We start from the raw sequence: 22,147 nt of genomic DNA on the forward strand, positions 1-22,147 counted from the left end.
TTGAACCAAACATGATGGGAAAAAGTAGGCTAAATATTGCATTTTTGCCGTACATTGAACAAGTGTCGAGACTGTTACTCCCTTCTCGTATGGCGGAGATATTACTTTCAAGCTGGCTTAACATTTTTGAGACGTAGACACCACCTTTATTACGGGAATGTTTTTCCAGCATTCATTCGTTTCATGCTCTGTGCAAATAGTTCTTTTCGCCGAAAGGCAATATCCTCGCCATAATTGCTGATTTTTCTATTTGGCAGCTAAGAGGAATCGATGAAATTTCGTAGCCAAATAGGTGGCTGTAGAAATAGTCGAAGAAAGCGAAAGGAAAGCGTTACAATGAGTTGATCTTCCTTTTCGATTAATGTACCGATTGCCTTGAACATTATTGAAAAGCGAAATGATCGAACAGAAAAAAGAAAATGTGTAAACACACATCATGTTTTTCTGTAGTTTTGTGGCAGTTGATGAAGAAATTGATGTTGATGTTGAATTCACGTAGCTTAACTGATATTAAATGATTCAAAAACATATTTTGCAACACTTTGTAGAAATAACTAGTTGATGTTGGAATTTGCCTCATTCTACCGGTCTAAATTTCATAAAACGGACTATAATTCACGTAGTGAAATAGTGTGTAATGCTGTATGAGTTTTATTCAAATATTCTTATCCTTATTGTCCGCATAAAACAAATATGTTAAAGAAATTGCTGTTGGAAAGTGAAATACTCGTCATTGTTTCAAGTTTTCTCTACCATATCAATGTAATGTTTTCCCGCTTCCCTTTCAATGGTTAAGTTTCACTTTTTGTTTCGAACCTTGAAGAAGCATTCATTCATTAAAACGATGCGTGTAAAAGCTGCTTAAGTAAAGGTCTAAAATCATTTTCTTCTGAAACATTAGTCACAAGTAAACTCTTATGAATAAACTCACAGGGAATTGAACAGATAAATGTTTAATTCAGACCGATACGACTTTTTTATTCCAATTTTCATTCAATTTAAAAAAAAAGTTGATCAAAAAGTAGCAAGTGTATAACGTTTCAATATATACACTGTTTTGAATTGTGGAAAGGTATATTAATGATATGTAATATGATTAATATTATATGGCATATATAATATTATACAAAAAAACAACTTTTACTCAAATTCACGAAATAATCATAGAAACATCAATATTGCATCTGCTACGTAATGTAGTTTCCCTTGATAATTAATAGTGATGTTATCAAAGAAAATCTGAGTTACTCTGATTTCTCTGGAACGGATTATCCGCGTAGCTTGGGTAATGACTGTTAACTAATTTATTTGCCTAAAAATTCGTGCTCGCTTTCAACTTATCCATGAAAACTATTTTGTTAAACGTTAAAATTATTAAGTCGTCCACATCTTAGTGTTAAAAGATGTTAAGCTATCAAATTACGTTAAAGCTGCCGAAAATGTACATAAAATAGCAAGGGTAATGTCAAGTACCTATCCTAACATCCATTACAACGGTGCATGCATACGGTGTGTAACAATTGGATTGTGATTTATAATAAGATGTGAAAACTTTTAAATCCTGCAAATTATATCCTAACCATAAACAGCCGCTTTATTGTAGAATGATTTTCTGTTGCATTTAAACAAACCTTTTCAATTAAGATCTGTGTTACAGCCGTGCGCATGGCAACAAAATCCTCCGTGACCGGACCGTAAGTGACACGTTGCGTTGGTCTTTTCATATACAGGCAGTCCCCGATATATGCGGTTCCTGCAATACGCGGAATCGGATAAATTAAGTGCAGAGAAGGAAGTCAAGTATCTAACTTTAAAGTATAAACGATTTTACGCCCGGATTTGACTTACGCGGAAATTCGAGATATGCGGATTTTTCCCGGGTTATAGCGGTCCGCTATAATCGTATCTCGGGAACTGCCTGTATTTGCCTATTGTGATGGAGATATGTTAAGAGAATTTTATGGAAGCAAGCATCCCATTCATGGACAGTAGTTGCTTGTTTTCGAATTGTTTTTTTTTCTCTGTATTGGGTCTGGGCGACGAAGTTCAGACTGTTGCTCTGTAAATTTTGAAGCAAATCATAAGTTATATCAACAATAATGAATGCGAAACTTAACATAACAATTTGCCAACCTTTATCTGCGAGTAATGCTGCTTTTGGGGAACTTATTGAAGCTGTGCATATTTAGGCATCTAAATCAGTCAGCGTCTCGTTGAAACGATTTGCCCAAACTTCTCGTCGGAATGCTAATGATGTTCATCCGTTTCGTTCATTCAGATACTAACACTACGGTTAGTATTATGACTGGCCAAGAATTATGGGGATCGGTTGTAGCGGAAGATACCACTTTCCTTCTTGGTAGCTTGGTAGCTTAGTTTTTGTTTCTTTCTCCAAATATTCCTTTCATTCTTTAACGTCCCTGACCAAGATGACCCTGTGACCTTCCGCAGCGGATGCATCAAGTTGGATCGTGTGTTTTTTTTTAAATACTTTAAATTATGTTTTGGAATTTCTTTATTTCCATATCTCTTTCTTTCGTTTTTTCCTCCTTCGTTTCTTTCTTCGTTTCTCTCCACTTCGGGTCTTAACAAACAAGGGGGCTAACCGTGTTGACTAACTGCTCAATTGGTATGCTTCTGCAGTACTATTTCATGCATCTGGAACAGAAACTAAGCACGAGAATTGTTGCGATTGAAAAGCGTAATGTTTGCTCCAAAGTGAGATCACATTAGCGGAAAAATTGACCCATATAACCGATATCTATGGTTTTATCACCCAAATCATGTTAAAACAATATGTTTCTTTCTCTATTACGTATTTACGTTTGACGTTACGTTTGACGTTACGTCAGCGTTTTATGCGAACTTGGAAACGGGAGACGAAAAGCTGCACGTACAAATCTGTTCACACTGTTTGTATTACGACGAATTTTATTACATCACTTAACACTAGAACTACCAAGCGTTTTATGCGTTTTTCATTGATGTTCATTTTATAAAATGATTGGTCCGCTTAGGAGTAAGAGTTCCGAAGTAGAAATACGGAAGGTGCACCTTTTTAAAAATATCTTGTGTTTTTTCAACGTATTTATATCCATTGGATTAGAGTTTATTTTGATTGTAACAAAATTCATTGCTTCATTGCAAACTCTAATACACTCAACCTTCATGTCAAGATTCCTTTTAAAAGTATTTTTCAAAGTATGAATCCTTTTCAAGGTTTCTATCCTTATACTACATTCCTTTTAATACAATTTAGAGAAAATGAAATATTCCTTTCCACATTGATATAATGTTCATAAAAAGTTCATTAAGCTTTTTTATGCTTTTTTAGTGAATTTTGATTGTAAAGAGTAAACAGCGTCGGCAATGCTCGTGAGTCGAGGTTTACCACGCAAACGAAAGCATTATTCAAACGAAAAATAAAGCAATAAATGCTGTATTGATTGGTTCACTGTGCTATACAGTCACCTCGCAGAGCTAAATTATATTTCACTGTTTATTTTCACTAATCACAAACCGGACGTGCTTTTGAATCACGGTTTTCAATTGTTAGATTGAGTGTATGACCCTTTGGGATTGGTTCTCATAAAGTGTAATATTGGTTTTACATAAATAATCAATCACAACAATGTTGGCGGCGTTGAGAATTACCCTTATGTTAGTTGTGACCCTGCCGGTCTTGCACACGACGTTTCTGGTAACGTTTCCTTGTAGCAGGCGCAGCTGGCTATCTGACTGGGTAGGTTATTAAGCCAAGACGTAGTTCAAGACTACAATTAGACACTGTTAGACACTGATCTTCAATACAAATTTAGCAATAATGTATCTCATTTAATCTGATAATATAACCTGACGGTCATTCGTCTCCAAGTTTGCTTACAAGTGTACTTACTTACTTACTTGCTTACTTGCTTACTTGCTTGCTTGCTTACTTACTTACTTACTTACTTACTTACTTACTTACTTACTTACTTACTTACTTACTTACTTACTTACTTACTTACTTACTTACTTACTTACTTACTTACTTACTTACTTACTTACTTACTTACTTACTTACTTACTTACTTACTTACTTACTTACTTACTTACTTACTTACTTACTTACTTACTTACTTACTTACTTACTTACTTACTTACTTACTTACTTACTTACTTACTTACTTACTTACTTACTTACTTACTTACTTACTTACTTACTTACTTACTTACTTACTTACTTACTTACTTACTTACTTACTTACTTACTTACTATACCGCTTTTCGTCGAGCGCCTTCGTCTGCCAATCCATTTACCCGTCCTTTCTGGTGGCCGCATCAACGCCATTACTCCATCTCAATTCGGGCTATTACGCCTCCTCTGTCCATTTGGACGATCTAAAAGATACGGGCTGGGTCGTCCGGTGTCATTCTCATGACGTTACCAGCCCACCGGAGGCTGCCAAGTCTAATCCGCTTTACGACAGTAAGTTCGCCGTACAGCTCATAAAGCTCATCATTGCAGCGGCTCCTCCATTATCCTTCCACACATACGGAGCCAAAAATCCTTCTGAGCATCTTCCTCCCGAACGCGGCTAAGCCCTCTTAGCCGTCAGTTTAGGACCATGGCCAAGTCCATGTCTCAGAGGCGTATGTGAGTACTGGAACTTTATAAGTTAAACATAGTCCCAACTTCTTTCGTCGTGACAGGTATTTTGAGTGGAAAACTTTCCTCTGACTGTAGAAAGACCAGATAGCTGCCAGCACCCTAGCGCGTATTTCAACATCAATGTTATTGTCGGTGCTGACTTTTGACCCAAGATATGTGAAATTTTGGACGACTTCGAAGGTGCGCTCACCTATTTGTACGTCAACCCGGTAGTAGTGCTGCTGGTGGTGCCACCCGAGGTTTTCTGCCGCCTGCTCAACTCTTTGGTAAGCATCCGCTACGTAGGAGAGCCGTAAACCAATGATGCCTAGGTCGTCAGCGTATGCCAGGATCTGGATTGACTTATAGACGATGGTCCCGGAAGTTTCTACCTTCGAGTCGCGGATGGCCCTCTCACGTGCAATGTAGCATGATCACTTCAACGCGAAACTTTACAGTTACAGTGAGGTAGCAACGGTTGATAAAGTAATTGTTCAGTAAACGTTTTGAAGTGTTGGTTAAAATTTTACGCTACGATGATGAGCGCCCCAGGCATGGTAAAGTCCTCGCACAACGACTTGATGTACCTTCAATCTGTTACACAAAAATTCTTCCCAAAAAATACCGGAAATTTTTTTTCGTAGCTCTCTGCTTATACTAAACGAATTCATAAATATCTGAATCCTATTGTCTGCGAACATTAAATGCTTTGTTCTAATCAAAAATTTATTCGCTTCTATTAATGAGGTAACAGTATCGCAAAAAAGTCGATTCGAATGAGGTTAAAGTAAAACATTATGTAGTGAACGTTTTGGCCCGTCGTTGTCCGTTATTCGGTGTGGGCGTGTGGTTAGTAATACGGCCTGATCGTGGTTCAAGAAGTAAAAAAAAAGTGCGTGGCCAGGCACAATACCTAACGCTTCGTAATACGTAAAGCATGCTTTCTTCGGATCCTACGAACACCTAATGGCCCAGCAGTAGTGGTTCCGCACGCACGTTTGTCGTACCGGCATAAACGAATGCAGCAACAGAGCGATGGGCTTGAGAATTAATTAACGGGATTATTCAATTCTGGAATTTTCATACTCATTCCAACATCAAGCGCGGATTGTTTATTTAGGTTACCGATGGTTTTTGTGTATAAGCAAATACGCGTGAATTTGAATGTGGTACAAAAGAATGCAACGCGGAAAGTTGTGGAATGGAATTTTCCAGTCACATTTTAGCTAATAGACAAAAATCAGATGCAAATAACACAATTTGGTTGAGAATTCTGTTGCCTGATATTTCTAAACCGGGGCTAAACTAATTGTCGATGTCCTGAATTATGGTTTAATAAGTTTTTGAGTTCTCACTACAGAAAAGATATGTAACAATCATGCATCAGCTATGGTTGAATTATTTTACCCCTGTTTTATTGTTTTTTTTTTTGTTGAATGTAATGAAAATTAAGCGCTCCACAGTCAAAATTACTGGTCTGGTAGTTCTTTTTTGTTCATCGACACAACAACCTCAAAAGGTCTCCAGAGGCCCTGCCATTTCAGGCTTTCTGTGACTTTATTTACTCGTGTAGCTGGATTGTCAGTCCGGTGTACGGGGCATTTGTCCGAATAGGATTTTGGTCCGGTCCGGTTGTGTGACGATCGGCCCCACTACCATCATACCACCGGGCCGTTCCGGTAGTTCTAGTGTTACTAAACTTAAGGTAGAAGCTTAATTCGCGTGTCATATATTTGTAGAAAGTTGTTATGTAAAAGATAGCTTACCTTATTTTACTCCATTTGCCTACCTTTAAAGTGATAACAGATAACTTTCACCCAATAGATCGATGCAGCCGTCAAGTGAAGATTGAATCCGAACGATTTCTTAAGCAATCGCAACATAGCAATTTTGTGCTATGTTTATAGCTGCCAAATTTCCAAAAACCGCGTATCTCCGAATCCGCGAGGATGGTGATGGCTTTTTGCGTGTTACTTTATTTCCCAATGAAATTAATTGCATTACAGTCTTTTCTCGAGTCACGCGAATAATACGTGCCAGAGAAATTCGCGTAACTCGGATTTCCCTTAGAATATCGTTTATAGTTAGTATTCAGTGATCGATTTCTTCTTTTCGCGTTCCGAAGCGTAATAATAATTGATACTTTTTCGTTTATTACGAAAATTAAAGTAATTTTTTACCAAAACCAATGTTTTTTATATTAAAATTTAACGTTTTTTTTTTTCGTTAGAACGGCCTATCGACTTAATTTACGTATCGTCTTAATTTACCACGTAGCCGGATAGTCAGTCCTTGCTACGGGGGATTGGCCCGGATGAGATTTTGGTCCGGTCCGTTCGTGTGAAGACCGGCGCCGCTACCATCATGCCACCAGGCCGCCCCTATTAAAATGTAACGTATTTTAAGGAAAATTTGAAATTTGACAAATAAAAACTTCAATTTCTCATACAAAATTACACGAACTGTCAAAATTTTGGGATACGCGTATCTCGAGTTTGCGTAATCCGAGTGTAGCGTAACTCGGGAAAAGACTGTATTGAAATACTACCCGTTTAAACCGTTTTTCTATTTTGAATTAATTTAAACATAATAACAGAAAGGAAAACAAATATTAAGATATTGAAGTGCTTTTATGTTTTGTGCAACATAAAAATGTTGTAGTTATGTTTTTTAAATTTTATTACACCAAAGAAAAAAGCAATATAGTGGAATGACATCAATTAGCCGTCCGGGGCAACATCAACGTCTGGTCAGACGTGTATTGTTGCATATACCGCAAGAGTTCGACAACCTCTTCGGTGAATAGGTGATATTTTTCCAAGCAATTGCGTCCTTTCTGGGAGCACAGCAGTATCGCCGCGACGATAAACATTCTATGGCATGCTGCTAGAACAACAATGGATGGATTTAAAAGGAATTATCTCTCCACACTGTATCTGCCCTCGACGAGACACTGCCGTCCCTTCCACTTAACGGCCTACGCAAGCCACAATCGCACACACCTTTATCTTAATGTGTGCTGCCTCTGTCACTGGCGGTTGGTTCCGCGCTGCATGTTCACCATGGCAGGCATAGATGATCCATGATGAACCATGGGCGGTAGAGTCGTCTGATTTGGTTTTATCTCCCATCAGCACCACTATTTCCGACCGTAATCTAGTCAGATATGCCGCGACTACTGTATGTATATATACTTACCACTTTTTCAATGGTTACTCTTGCTTTAAATTCTCTGCAATTGTTATGGGAAAACGGGTTGAAGGTAAAGTAAAGAAGCAACAGATAAATAAACAGTTTTTTCCTGATTTTTTGTTATTTAGAGCAGACCCCAGTGCGGTTCCCTGGAGCAGCATAGTTGAGTTGTGTATTCACATTGCTTGCGAAAATGTTTTACCATGAAAACTGCTAACGCAGGTGCTGGGCCAGTTCTCTTTTCGGTATTACATAAATCATAAACCTTCAATGCTTGCATCTATGCACTTAATGCAATGCAATAATTCATCGATTCCTTTCTAAAGAATATGGTTTAATGTGCAATGGGAAACAAGTGTACAATTTTACCCTACAATATCTGGAATGACTTGGTATGACGGGTTGTAAACTGCATTCTACATGTGGATTTGACCTATTTAATTCTTCTTTATTGGCAAAGGTTCCATGAATAGCTTTACTTAACGTTTTGCAAGAATGTGCATACAGTGCTAACGGACACCACCAGCTTAAGAGTTGTCCAAGATGAAATCGTTTTGTACATTTTGACGTTCTGGAAAGTTGACCGGTATGTTTGCCGGATGTAAAGTGAATGGCATCAAGACTACTTGAATGTGCATTCTTTCTATGCCGCATCCCAGATCGAGTGGCTCGAAATCATTCATTCCGCTAGCAGTTGTTTACACAGGTTGACTGGATTTTTCATTTAATTTTTTGTTTATCGACTGCAAGCAAGCAGCGCTCGCACATGTGGTGGCGGCTCCTACATTGCCCAAGACTGCTCTATGGTGCCTTAGACTTTTAAGCTACAGCAACTGGTGTGGTCATAATCATTCTGAAAAGGAAACGGCGTATGTATGTGTATGGAACTTTGTTTTTCTCCATTTTCCACCCTCAGCTGACCTAATTTTACGTACATTTTACGAACATCGTAATGCAACGGTGGAACGCATGGAAGCACTTAATGTAGGAATGGGAAAATGAGCATTTCACATGCTTTTCGTTTTTGGTTCGAAAATTCTCCTGCGTTTATTCAGTTTTTCTTAGCACATTGACAGTGAAGTCTTTTAAAGCGACTAATAAGTATTACTGTAAGCAGAATTTTCGAATTTCAGAAATTTCACCAGTTAGGAATGCAACGACGCACAAACATTATCAATTTTTGTTATCATTTTCCTATCCGAATTTATCCCGATCAAACAGGTCATTTTGATTAAATATTACAAGCTGTTCTTCTCGTCAACAGTATTCCAGAGCAGAGCCCTGCCATATACACTTACTATGGGTTATACACTTTTATGGCATACTGGACTTCTTTATATTCCTTAAACCACGTAACTGAATGGGCAAGTCCTTGCTACAGTGCGCTACGATGGGATTCATCTGATTCAGTTCTGATATGATTCATTAATCGAACTTCTGTTTATTAGATTGAAGGACGACAAAAAAAATTCTGCAACAACTCAAAATTTTAATTATCTCCTGATGTTACTAGCTAAATTAATCTGATTTAGCGTTCGAAAATTGGTTTAATAATTGCTGCATAAGGTATAGCCGAATTAAATTTGCACAAATAGACATATTCCTCAGAAAGAGTAATATATCATTTTGTTGCTTTCACAAAAATAACTAAAAGATTTGTTACATCTTCAGCCTATAGTTTTTATATCATTTCGATAAATTCGTTCATAAAAATCGGTACCTTGAAGTATTTTTTAAGTCTGCGCAATAAACAGGTGTGCTCTAAACTGTTCAAGTTTTAGATCTGTCGTCTGCCATTTATTATGACGGTTTTTTATGGGAAACACATCAACGCCATCACCCCATCTTTTTAAATTGTTCTACTCCAGATACAGAAACTGGACGAAAACATTTAGCTGAGCATCTTCCCTCCTCCTAGAACAGGGTGAAGCATGTTTTTCGATAAACTGGCACATGAGTTCAACCAAGAGTTGATTTAAGTTTCTTATGAGCCATGTACCTTGGAGCAATGGAACATTCGAATTAGCTGCTTGATGATACTGAAATGTGCTTTGCCAGTTGTACACTATTTGGGTTTTTGTAAATTGTTTCCGTACGCAGGGCTGTCTATCCGGCTACGGGTCACAATAAAGTAAAAAAAATGCCAGAAATGGCAGGCCCATACCTCTTGACGTTGTTGTGTCGATAAATAAGAAAAAAAAAATTTTTAAACATCACAAACGAGTCGAACTGTGTCGATTCCTGTAGGTTCATGCTCTGTAGCATGCTCATGCTCCCCATTTAATACTACTACCAGTACCAATTCCGAACATTTCTTTCTTTTCATCTTCACTTCGGATAAGCAGTACCCATCAACACAACACATATACACAGATGTTCACATTTTCACGTTCCTCGAGATGCCTTATACTGAGCGAGGATGAATGGTTTATTTCTTTCCAGTAGCCGCAACATGCTGTGCAGACTCCTCTTCCTTCGCGATCGTCTGTAGAAGCTCCTGACGTTTGGTCGCAATGCGTTCCTCGCGACGACGACGGGCCTCACGAACCTTGGTACGCTTGGCTTCGGCCTGATCGCTCAGCATCTTGGTACGAGCCTTCTCAGCCTTTCGCTTGTGGATGTGCTCGATCAGGATACGCTTGTTCTTGAACACGTTACCCTTTGCACGCATGTACAGGTCGTGGTACAGGTGACGGTCGATTTTCTTCGCCTCACGGTACTTTTTCAGCAGGCGACGCAGCACACGCATGCGGTTCATCCACAACAGCTTCTGCGGCATACGGGCATTGGCCGTACCCTTTCGCTTACCATAACCGCAGTGACGGCCCTTACGGCGAGCGATCGTGTTTTTGCGCACACGGTAACGCGAGTGCACCACCACTGGCTTCTTGATGATCAAACCATCCTTGATTAGCTTGCGAATGTTTTGTCCTGAAAACAGCAAACGAAAGTAGAGTTATCATCACACGCTTCAGAAGCACCACGGTTTAGTTTAGTCGCTACTTACGGGAGTTGGTGTTTCCAATTTCATTGATTTCATTAGGATCCAACCACACCTTCTTCTTGCCGCATCGCATAACCGAGGCTGCCAGCCTCTTCTGAAGCTTGAGGGAACTGAAAAAACACACAGAAACAAAGCACTTATTAATCGGACTGTTCGTGGGTTTCTCACATCTTCCGGCATTTGCAAAATATTCCTCTTTGCCACGTCCATGGTACATTGAAAACACTCAAGTGACGAAGAGCCGATTGGATAACATTTTCGAATGGAAACGATAAAACACTTTCGTTAGTTTCTGCTTGAAAGACAAAATTTTTTCGATAAAAATTGCCCATGTTTTGAGCAGCAAACAGTCACCGGCAGGCTCATGCTCCTCACAGTCGCTGCCAGTTGCAACACACTCGCAATACACCGGACGGTGAATCGATACAAAGAGACAGACGCGCCACATACACATGTGATTCCAGCAAATTTTGCGACACTTTCTTCGGTGTGTTTCGAGCTGATCTTCATCCATTTTCAGGCTCCATCGGTTCTCGGTCACTTGAGCTTTGTTTTGCGGTGGATAAGTTATGGTGAAATAGAATTTTCGCCCATTTATTGGCAACTGGCGCACCTCATGCTGCTGGTTGTTTCCTCGGATCGAATAGAAAGAGAGTTGCAGAACGCAGAGCGGAAGCTCTTCTGTCATCGGCCAAGCGCCATCTGCCGGGAATGCTGGCTGTCAGTGTCATGAGGGGTACGAAGGTCGTGACGCGTATTGGGGGCATGAAACTGCGTAAAAAATGTGTATTATTTTCAGGTTTGCTTCTAAAAATTTGTAACAATGTTGTAAAAAGTGTACTATCAAAGATTGGGATTACTTTTTTCGACGAAAAATGTTTGAGTTGTAATTTAAATAAAGCTGGTTGACAAGTTATACCAGTTGCGATTGTTATGATGATGATTGTTTGATATTGCTATCCTACCCCTCTGGTTCATCGTGTTTTTTTTTGCAGCAGCTGTCAAAGTCGTTGATTTTCTTGTTGGAAGGAAATGTAGCAAAATCAATGGCACATATCCGATTTAGCAGGTGAATATCACTCAATAATAAAAGCAATAGTTTTTCCACACATTTCCTTAGCAAGTGATTACAGTTTTTAAAAAGAGTAACTGCACCCGTTGATTTGTATGGTTACCAAAGAAACTTTGCCCCTGAAGCATTCTTGTTGAATATACATGAACATGATGTGCAGATAACGCAGCTGTTCCCCCATGCAAACAAGTAAATCCTTATTGTTTGTAGGCGGGAAAATGGTTAATAGTTTACTTCTGATGATTCTGGAGTGAGTTTTGTAATTGATTTATTGGATTGCCTTTTGTACAAAAAGGTTCATTTGTGTATACGACTGATTTGCTTGTGAACTGTGAACAAAAAGTGATAACAATAATGTTGATTGTTATTAAATAATTGTGAGTTTACACCTCTGAAATGATCACAAACTGGGTGATATGGTCACGGTGTTAAGTATGCTCATCTACTGTCTTATGTCATTAATACGTACTACAAAAATGTTATAAATTAAGAGGAGTAAATAGTTAATTATCGTTGCCACCTCAAAAGAAAAACAGACAAAACACATTACCCCCATAACAAAACATGCATTTTGATGTAGTGGGTCACCCAAGGTCATCCTGGTGTTTTTTAAGTTTAAAGTGCGTGTATCTGTATTGTGGAATATTGCGTGCAAACTGCAGAAAATAATGCATCAATAGTTAGATCATCCCCGAACGCCAATGCAACCCCCTTTCTATGTGCTGCTGAGATGAGCATTATAAAGAGAGGCAGAATGTCGGTTGTAATATTGGTGCAGTTCTTCTGGAGTGTCGTTTAAAAAGGTTTTGAAAAATGTACTCCACGTTACATTATTTAACATGTAGCATGTATGTTGAAGTGTTATATCACCGCAGTACAAATCGGATAATCCATACGAAGTCTTTCAAACTGTTTGTAATTTTAACATAATAATACATAATTATATGTCCATAAGTCTCTCAATTTAATTCAATTTCAATTAATATGTTTAATTGTCTCTTTGTAGGTTGCAACAGCTCTTAAATGTCGCTGATTAGGGGTTCTTAATAGGATCAACTCCAATGCAGATGAAATTAGTTGCGGAATCGCTGCAATCATTACTAAAAAGTACAAATGTCTGCCATCCGTCAATGTGACGATTGCCGTTACTATTGCTACTGCCGCCGTCATCCACGTGGCCAGAGCCAGCTTGCCATAGTATTGTAGCACACATTCCAAACAGCACAATTTATGAAACCGAGTACATCGATCATCATCAGCACGGTTAAAATTCTCTTTACCCATCTGCGAAATACACACGGTCTGTTTAGGTTAGTTGTTGGAAAATACGAAGCGAGAACACACCAAATAGAAAAAAGATGGTCCTCGATACGGTACGAAACAGTGACGGCTCGACGGCAGCAGCTGCCTTGCGCGGATCTTCAAATAGTGGTTCGGGTGGGCCGGTGTTAGTGAGGCCAACCTCACTACAACCTCCTGAAAAAGAGCCGGTAAACTTTCAGATTAATCTGATTGGCGCCCCACCAGAAGTAGAGCAACTGATCGAACACATTAAATCCGTTGCTGAGCAGTTTCTGTATCACTGGAAAACATTTCCCATCAGTGAGTATGCACAGGGAACGTGTAAAGACCGACATAGATTAACCTAATGTTCCACATATCTCTCTTCTGGTATAGATTTACCTACCCCCCTTTCGAACAGTCCCGGTGGCGGGGTCGGCAATGGTGGAGGAGGGGCAGCTGCCACAGGGGGTGGTGGAGGACAGAGTGTTACTTCGCTTTCGGTTGCCGGTAGTGGCGGAGGAAGCAATTCCAATATACACAGCACTGTCGTTACAAGCGGGAACCGAAAAACTCGCCCAATCAATCTGCGTGATTTATTTATTGCGCCTCCGTTCGACGAGCTGGACGCTGTTGCTGCCGATGGTTCCGGGGAGCCACGTTTGCTGACAAATGCTCAGTTACGTTCTTTGCGTGAACGAGGGTTAGTATCCATCCTAGTTTGATATATTTACGATAACATGAGACTACTCGCTTATTTTTTTTACGCCTCTGATTACTTGTGCTTTCGATTCCACAGTTCTTGTCTATAACTCAAAGATTCTAGTGCGTTTTTAATTATTTTCTTTTTTGCGTCATTCGGATTACGACCTGCTTTTTTCACTTTTAAAAACGTAATTTCAATTCAATTTAGTGCCCGCAGTGCAAGTGATAAGCAGATTTGCCGATTATGTTGGTTATCCGTAAAAACTTTTATGTTTTATGAAATTTTATTTGCGTTAGTTTTTTTGTGTTCTCTATCAAAATGTTTTGCATATATAGTTGCAGTTGTTTCAGAGAAGTTTTAACATTCATCTGGCCATGCAGTGTTTGCGAAGAGTTTATGTTTAATCGTTTATGCGGAACACGAACACTTTCATATGAGCGCCAAATTTCCATCAATGTACTCCATCCAAACCATACTAAATGTGTGACCCATTGTGTAGTCATGGAACTAAACAGCACCAAAACTGTTTGTACATATTTTCATTGAAAGCTTGCAAAAGGACAAATTTGGGAAACCGAAGAAATTGAATTGCGAACAATTGGAAACGATTCAGTTCACTGGGTAAATGAAGTCGTAATATTAATGTTGTTTTCTCCCTCCGTTACATCTATAGTATGTTTTACGTACATATTCTTCCCGTATAATCGTGCGATGTTTAGTTATCTTTAAAAAAAACATAAACTATGCTAAAATAGAGTGTATGTAACAATTAGTATATGAACATCATAAGTCGATCGTATGTGTTTGGCCATCAACTTTCGATTAATCCGATTTGGCTATCCGCTTGGATGTTATTGTCTGTTATGTAAATGGATGTACCGAAGAGTAGGACTAGTTTTGTGGAATATTTGCAAAAATGTTGAATATCGATAAATAATCTACTATGTGCCCTTCAATTTATGTTTGTGAAAAAGAGCAGCAATGCGAAATAGCCCAACTAATGCATCTTCCTATTGTAATAGCTTCAATGTAGTAGAGTTGTATGTGTGTTGGTGAATACTAAAAATCATTTGTCACACCGTAGATAATTATTATTCTCCTTTATGTAGGATAATGCTATGTTTACTTTGTATCGTTTGATGGTATAGTGTGTTAAATACACATGATCAAATGGTTTTCTCCATTTGTTTCTTTAATCCATGGAATTTTAGGAAACGAATACGAAACGATCCAAACAACGCTCCATTTATTCGCTCCTTGTAATCAAACATCACATTTCATAAGCAGTCTATCTTCCCTGTAGCTATCATGTGTTTGTAGCAGAAAATAGGTTTGTTCTATTTGACTCAATAGAATATGCGGCGTTTGCAATATAGTTGAAATTGTTTGTGTGTTCAACGATTGTTGCATGCATTTTTTTATTATGCATTTTATCTGCCTAACTGATAGTAATAACAATAGCCTTACGAATTGGATTATTCTATTTGCAGGGTGTTTGAAGTACCAAGCTTGAATTTTCCGGGACAGGTTCATCGATGGCAATTGTCACAATTTTTGCAGAAAGGTTCCGAGCGAACACGGGATTCGCTGCTGAGCGATTTGGCATTATCCGCTCGTTTCATCGTCATCACTGCCAAGGGACGCCTGACCGGCCATTTCTTTTCCGTTGCCCATGCTTTTCGAGCATTACTGCAGGGATTCATCAAGCTAGTGGACATGATTATCGGTAAGTACTTGACATTTGTTGGTGATGTTTATTTTGTTAATAATGTATGAGGATTGATATTTTCGTTCATGCAATAATGGATCATATTGTTTCATGTATTATTTTCTCACCCAACAGGTGTACCCTCGTTGCTAGCGCAAAATTTAGATAACAAAATTAAAGAAGAGCGTTGTCGTTTTTTGGTAGCGGAACTAGTTTGTAGGGTAATTATCTGTCGATCCTTTCCTGCTACCTGCAATACCTGCTACTATAATTGAATTTTTCTATCTCTCTTTCTTAGAGTGAGTACGAAGACTGCCTAGATTCGTTGTGTAGTTACGTGCGCCATCAACTACGCCGAGCCACCATGGAAAAGTTTGATGTGAACTGCAACCAAGCGCAACCGATTCCATACCTATATGTAACCCCTAAAGGGCAAGATATTGATTTGCGGCTCTTTTCCAAGGATACCATGCGTCGCGCATTACCCATACTTGTGGGCATCCTAGAGAAGGAAACGCGTGGTTGGTTTCTGCACTTTCGTGAACGGTTAATTGCGGAACTGCGTGAACGAAAAATGACCGACGCCGAAATTGAGGAAGAAGTAAACGAAGCCGTAATGAAGGAATACCTGCAACGCGTCTACACGTCTATTCTCTCGAATGTTGAACTTACTGAATTGGGAGAAAACATACCCCAGCTACTTGTGCAACAGGCTCAATCGGTGGTCATAATGCACAAGTAAGTATCAGGTGGAAAAGCGTTGTAACTTGTATAATATACATTTTTTTGTTCTCGCAAATGCAGAGCTGTGGATAAAATACAAAAAGAACTGAAGAAATCTCGAGAGGAAATGGAACAAACGCTCCAGGAGCAGCATCCCGTACTATCGCGTGTCTTTCCCTGGCTACGAGCAAAATTAAATGCTGGTGAGCAAGCCAAGTTATCTAAAATCACCTGGGGTGCCCATGAGGAAGCATTACGTGCAGCACAGAGGCTCAATCTACATCAGACGGTGTATTTTCTCAATCGTGACCTAGCCTTCATGAAGGAGGTAAACATTCCGTTTGACAGATTAATGTAGAGATTCGTTACTAAAGCTTTAAAATATTCAACTTTCGATTTTTTAAATTTTGCAGCGTGAGCCAGTGTTGCTAAAGGAACTAAAAAATGCTAAAACACCGACACGCAACTTTCAGTGGGCGTGTCGGATTTGGTCGCCCAAATCGTGGATTATTCGGCGCAGCTTCCAGGGACACTCAGAAGTGGTGCCGACCGTGATCTGCCAGCAGGCCACTTCAATTGTCACGCCACGCTCGGATCCTAGTCAGCCAGTATTTTTGGTCGAGAAGGAGTTGATACGTTCGACTAGTACCCGTTGGCCGATGTGGCGCCTGCTGAATTTGTTTCAACGCACCTGGACCTGGACATGGAATATTATGTTCTTGCTCGGTGTCATTGTACCATGGTGCAGCCCGCTAGGGTTACGCGCTCTGTTCTGCAAAAAACCGTTCATGGCCGATCTGGAGTTGTCACAAGTGAATGGTACACTGTTTCCACGCAAAACCAGTATCACACAGACGATGTTTTCGCGCCTGATGGAACTGTGGCGTCACATTTCCAAAGCTCGGACACATTTCGAAACCGAGCCAGACACGGGTTTCATAGGAAAGGGGATGACGCGTCACTTGAATCGCTTGTACAACTACGTCATAAAGGGCTTTCTGGGGACGTTAGTGATTTTGGTACTGTTTCCGCTGCTTTGCTTCGCTGTTAGCGCATCAAGCCTTGCGCTAGCCATCACGGCACCGCTCTGGATGCCGTTCATTACAGTTACGCTACATCTGTACATGATGCTGATCTACGATTTGGACTGTCCCGACGAGAGCCGGCGCAATCGATACTGTATTTTTCTCGAAGCAGTTGGATGGAATATAGGCATTCAGGGATTACTTCAACCGCTTGCAGCCGTACTGGTAGCATCGGTCATTTGTCCGCTAATAGCGGTGCTGGTATTCTTCGTTGGCATTGTACGGTACTGGGTGCGTCTGTTTTGGGATGCGGCTACTTTTCACTTGTTCATCAAAAAGTGCGGACGCGTGCCGGCTAGTGACAGCTTTGCCGTTCGACGTATAGCGGGACCCGGGTTGGCGTTGGACTACTACTTTTCGATCAAACCAGAACAAGCACTCGCGGCATTCGAAGCCAAGATGGAGCTTGATGAGCTGCAAGTAAGTATACAAATAAACGCTGATGTTATCGACATGACGATTATTGGCTGTTCCCTATTTCTTCAAGGCATATCAACACTCCATGGAGACTATCATATGTCAGCCGCAGAAGGACTTTAGTCAGTTTGTCGAAGCATGCTTTGGGCCGTTCTCTGCACAGTTGTCAAAAAGTGTTGGTCCATATCGTCAGCTGGAGCGCGAAGGTCAAGATTTGATGACATCACTGCACGAAAAGCTAGAGAAAAGGCGACGTGACTTACAAACGGGACTAACGACTGCGGTGAAATCGCGCATCAAGCTCAACACCATGGAACTGAAGATCGTAATTCAACAGTCAGCGTATATGCTCGAAAAATTCTACCCATCGCATGTGATTGCCCGACTGTCAATCAGTGAGGAGGAGTTCTGGGATGCAAAGGGTCTTTCGGTGGGTGATTGGGCTGGGTTGGCGGGTATGCTGTACGCTGATATTTTCAGTCTAGACTTCCTAACTCCACTGTCCGACACCGACACACAATTCAAACTAGAACCCCATGCACAGCTAGATTTGAATCGGTACAACGAGATGGTACAAAACACTAGCGACATCATGGGTATTAATGGGCCTGATTTGTTGGGCAACGTTTATGCACCCCGTGGTAACATTCAGGTACATTCGCCATACTTGGAGGTTTCCGCATTCAATCCACGTTCTCGTGTAATGATTAATTCAAGACGAGCGGAAAAACGCAAGTAAGTAACATTAATTTAATGTGAAAAGAATTCTCTTCCATATCAGTTATTGCATTACTTATACGATGAAATACCCTTCTGTTTATTCATAGCGACACATCGTCTTCCGGATTGACAGCACCGCGAGTTCGAGCACGTCGTTCACCAATGCCATCGCCGAAACAGAAAACTCAGAGCTGGAAACCATGGAAACGAAAACAGCAACCAAAGCATGCCGCCGACAAGATGCTGATTCCGCTTCCTATCCCGCACCCGGTGCATATTGCCATATCAATTTACAATCGTGACTCGGACCAACCGATCCCGATTGAGTCAGAACTTTGTTGGGAGATATTGCGCTCGATCGAAGAATGTCAAGGTGACCAGGAGGCAATCGTGCGCTTCCGGGAACTGGGCGATCGTATCGATGGCCACAATCACCACCATCATTCGCATCCTAACCGGTCAGTAGGCATCAGTGTTGACGGGCTAGCCGCCATCGATAGCAGTATTGATTCGCTCGACTCACAGAACTCGTCGAACTCGGGGACTAAGGACAGTATGGATATGATAGCGGGTGCTACGGAAACGTTACCTTGCACTAACCGCGAAGTAACGATCATGATGCCCTCACAAGTTCTCGGAGTGGATGACGAAGATGATGTTGCGATCGACGGTATTAGTCGTGGGCGTGGTGATGTTGCTATCGACATCAATCAACATAGCACCACTACCAATACTACCGTAGTCATAATGCCGTCGGCAAATGGTTCCGGTAGCGTCACGACAACAACGGTAGCTACAGTCGGTGGTGGCGCCAGTGGTGCAATAACACCGTCACCTAACACCACAGCTCCGACACATTTTCATTGGACGCTTCGGAATTGGGGTGGTGGAAATGGACAGTCAGGAGCGCAAGGTAACCGTCGTAGGAATACCAGCTATACGTATAGCAGCACTACCACTACCAGTGGCGGAGGAGGAGGCCAGTTAAATAGTGGCAGCGCCACAAATTCGGCCAACGATAGTCAGTTGGATCAGATCCGTGTTGATCTGGCCAGCCCAGAGGATATTTCGCTCGATACAGACAGTTCTCGTGCGATGTTCACTGCTGCCTATGGTACTTCTGTTTGAACAAGCTTTGTTTTCAATTGCAAGGCAATATGAGCTAGAATGAAAATGTCATTTCTTGTATTTGTCAACCTGAGACAAAGGAAAATGAGAATCATGCATAGTGGGGAAAATGAAATGGGGAGCAGTAACAACAATTTAATTATTGCTGCACAAACTCCTTCGACTTTTTCTTATTACTGCGAAATAAGAATTTAGAACACCGTACGTATTTTTTTTATGTACGTTACTGTTTATTTTATTTACATCACCTTCACCATCTAACGCTCTCTAACGCTAATTTTTCGTATATGCTGTACTATAGAATCACACTCAGTGTCGATGCAGGTATACTGTTGCATAAGATTTATTCGCATTATAGCTACCATTAAGTGCATCTAGTCGTATTAATTTACGTTTTTTTGCTTTTGTTACGTTGTGATGTTATTTTACCGCAGGTGATGTTATTCATCTGGTCCATGTTTTTTTTTGTTTTTTAAAGTTCGTCTTTTCCTAATTTGACGTTGGCAGAAAGTCCTTCGCATTTTCCTTACCCCCCTACAGAACAATTGATACCAAATCGTACTAACGAACGGCTCGAATCATAATGATAGTAGCAAACCAAAATAATGTATTCCTTAAACAATATATCGATGGATGCGAAGAATCGATTCCTTCACTCCCGGTTGCTTATGTAACTAACGCGTAGAAAGCTGCAGTCCGACTGCTTCCAATTGAGTAATTGGATACACACAAACATTTGACTACAATTTGAATAGTGTGACATTTGTTCAATACGGTTCTTAACCGTTTCTTAACGAAAGTAAGCCACATACCGAAGGAGCAATGCAAGAAAAGGGTAGAGTTTTAGATTATTGGATATATTTTTGCACTATTTTTCGCTCTTCCCTTCTCTTTCGCCTCGGCTTTCTAATGTTAATCGTATACATATACCAAATTAAAATACTTACCACCCGGTAGCATCTAATGGGTAACGTATTGTTGTTATTAGGACGTGGAAAGCATTTAGCGAAAAAAATTATATGTAATTAAAAGCATGTTCTCTCAGCCGATAAAGCATGCAAATTAGTATGATTTCGAACATCCACTAACACTTGCCAAGAAAAGAAAAACAATAAGCGAACTAAACATTATTGAATTGTGAAATCAAATAGTCTTGTCAAACAAGGATAGTAACCGAGATTGACGCACTATGTAGTCCGTATTACACCGAAACACTGAGCTCTCTAATTTGAACAATTCCATTCTACAATTCTACTTTAAGCTACATATTACAGGGTAAACAAAAAGCACAATACGATAGTAAACACTACGTAACATAGATATTACAGTTCGGAAAGACGTACTCCGACCAAAGGAATCATTTATATCATGTTCTTTTACGGATTCACAAACTAATCTGTACTCAAACATGGATGGAGCAATTTTCTGATCCGTTATTTTTTCCTTATTGTATGCAAAAGGATGCGTTCATATCCATACATACCCTTTTCCCTCGTGTATTCAAAATGTTCCGTTACATTTTTGTCTATCACGTTTTATTTAACGTTAAATTAATATTCCAAATGTTGTGATATTTTCAGCTCGAAGATTTTTTTTTATATTTGGATAATTCCAAAATCAAACACATAGTTAATCTTCCATAATTTTTTATCTGTATCTATCTTATGACTGTCGATAATTGCAGTTTGTTTGCAACGCTGTAACGTTCGTGCACACTTCGCATAGTACACTGTATTCCCAAGTGACTCTGTAAGATCTGCCCTATTTTACTCTGTGTACTCAAGAATTCCGGACGAAATATTAATCGCATTTAAGAAAATTTGAAACAAACCAAAGAAAACTGCAACTTTTGACATACCAGCTGTGTCTTTTATTGTTCAATTTCTTTGAGCAGCTATTTTTTGTAGAAAGTTTAATAACAGAGCCCTATTTACATAATTCGTAACGAACACGACTCCAGCTCGAACAGCTCTTTCAAAGCTCTCTCTCTCTCTCTCTCTCTTTTTTTTTCTTTTCTTTCTCTCTCTGCGCCTATCCTTATACGTATTATTTGGGATTTAAATGTTAAGTAATCACTTACTAAATAATTTACCCCAGTGTTTTTTATTTGTTAACTGATGCACCATGAAAATAATCCTTTTATTGTTGTGTAATTTGAACCAAGTATGTATGTGTGTTTATCTTTTACATTGCTTTTAACCTGCCCCAATGATATCACGAAAAAATCCTCTCGATCATGTTATATTAATTTCTGAGATGGTTGGTGGAGCGCATAAATCGTTAAGGCTAAAAACAAAAATAAATACAAACTTGCATCGTATTTAGATTTCTGCTGGGTTCACTTCGATTAAATAAATAAAATTGGTTGGTCACCGTAAAGTGTGATCAGATCAGACCATCCGATATGTAGCAGTACCAAGCGGAATCGTGAAAAGATCGAAGACATGGGTAGTGAATCGATATTTTGAAGTAAGACGAAAA

The 22,147-nt window shown here is 39.8% G+C and overlaps 2 protein-coding genes across 3 annotated transcripts in view; one reads left to right on the forward strand and one right to left on the reverse strand.

Moving 5' to 3' along the window:
• Positions 1 to 10,250: 10,250 nt before the first annotated feature.
• LOC128710465 (60S ribosomal protein L19) overlaps positions 10,251 to 22,147 on the reverse strand; it is a 77,549-nt gene continuing 65,652 nt past the window's right edge. The window contains exons 1-3 of one of the 2 annotated variants that reach the window (XM_053805520.1): positions 11,440 to 11,471; positions 10,830 to 10,936; positions 10,251 to 10,753 (exon numbers count right to left, since the gene is read on the reverse strand). In XM_053805520.1, the coding sequence (XP_053661495.1) occupies positions 10,251 to 10,753; positions 10,830 to 10,936; positions 11,440 to 11,444 (615 nt within the window). In that variant the 5' untranslated portion in view covers positions 11,445 to 11,471. Of the gene's footprint in view, positions 10,754 to 10,829; positions 10,938 to 11,439; positions 11,472 to 22,147 lie in introns of those variants that run through there. The other variant, XM_053805519.1, reaches the window with a different exon arrangement.
• On the forward strand, positions 13,257 to 19,666 carry LOC128710455 (uncharacterized). The gene is made up of 10 exons (XM_053805509.1): positions 13,257 to 13,500; positions 13,576 to 13,882; positions 14,435 to 14,506; positions 15,376 to 15,611; positions 15,729 to 15,814; positions 15,892 to 16,331; positions 16,398 to 16,644; positions 16,730 to 17,821; positions 17,889 to 18,553; positions 18,646 to 19,666. Exons 1-10 carry the CDS (start codon positions 13,257 to 13,259, stop codon positions 19,664 to 19,666), a joined length of 4,410 nt encoding a protein of 1,469 aa, XP_053661484.1.

This window comes from Anopheles marshallii, chromosome 2 (genome assembly GCF_943734725.1).
Source record: "Anopheles marshallii chromosome 2, idAnoMarsDA_429_01, whole genome shotgun sequence".
Taxonomy (NCBI): Eukaryota; Metazoa; Arthropoda; class Insecta; order Diptera; family Culicidae; genus Anopheles; species Anopheles marshallii.

Excerpts from the sequence above, each read along its gene's own strand:
- LOC128710455 (XM_053805509.1), top strand. The coding sequence starts at position 13,257 with ATGGTCCTCGATACGGTACGAAACAGTGACGGCTCGACGGCAGCAGCT. Across the intron at positions 15,815-15,891 it reads TAGCGGAACTAGTTTGTAGG|AGTGAGTACGAAGACTGCCT; the intron begins GTAATTATCTGT and ends TCTCTTTCTTAG. Across the intron at positions 16,332-16,397 it reads TCGGTGGTCATAATGCACAA|AGCTGTGGATAAAATACAAA; the intron begins GTAAGTATCAGG and ends TCGCAAATGCAG.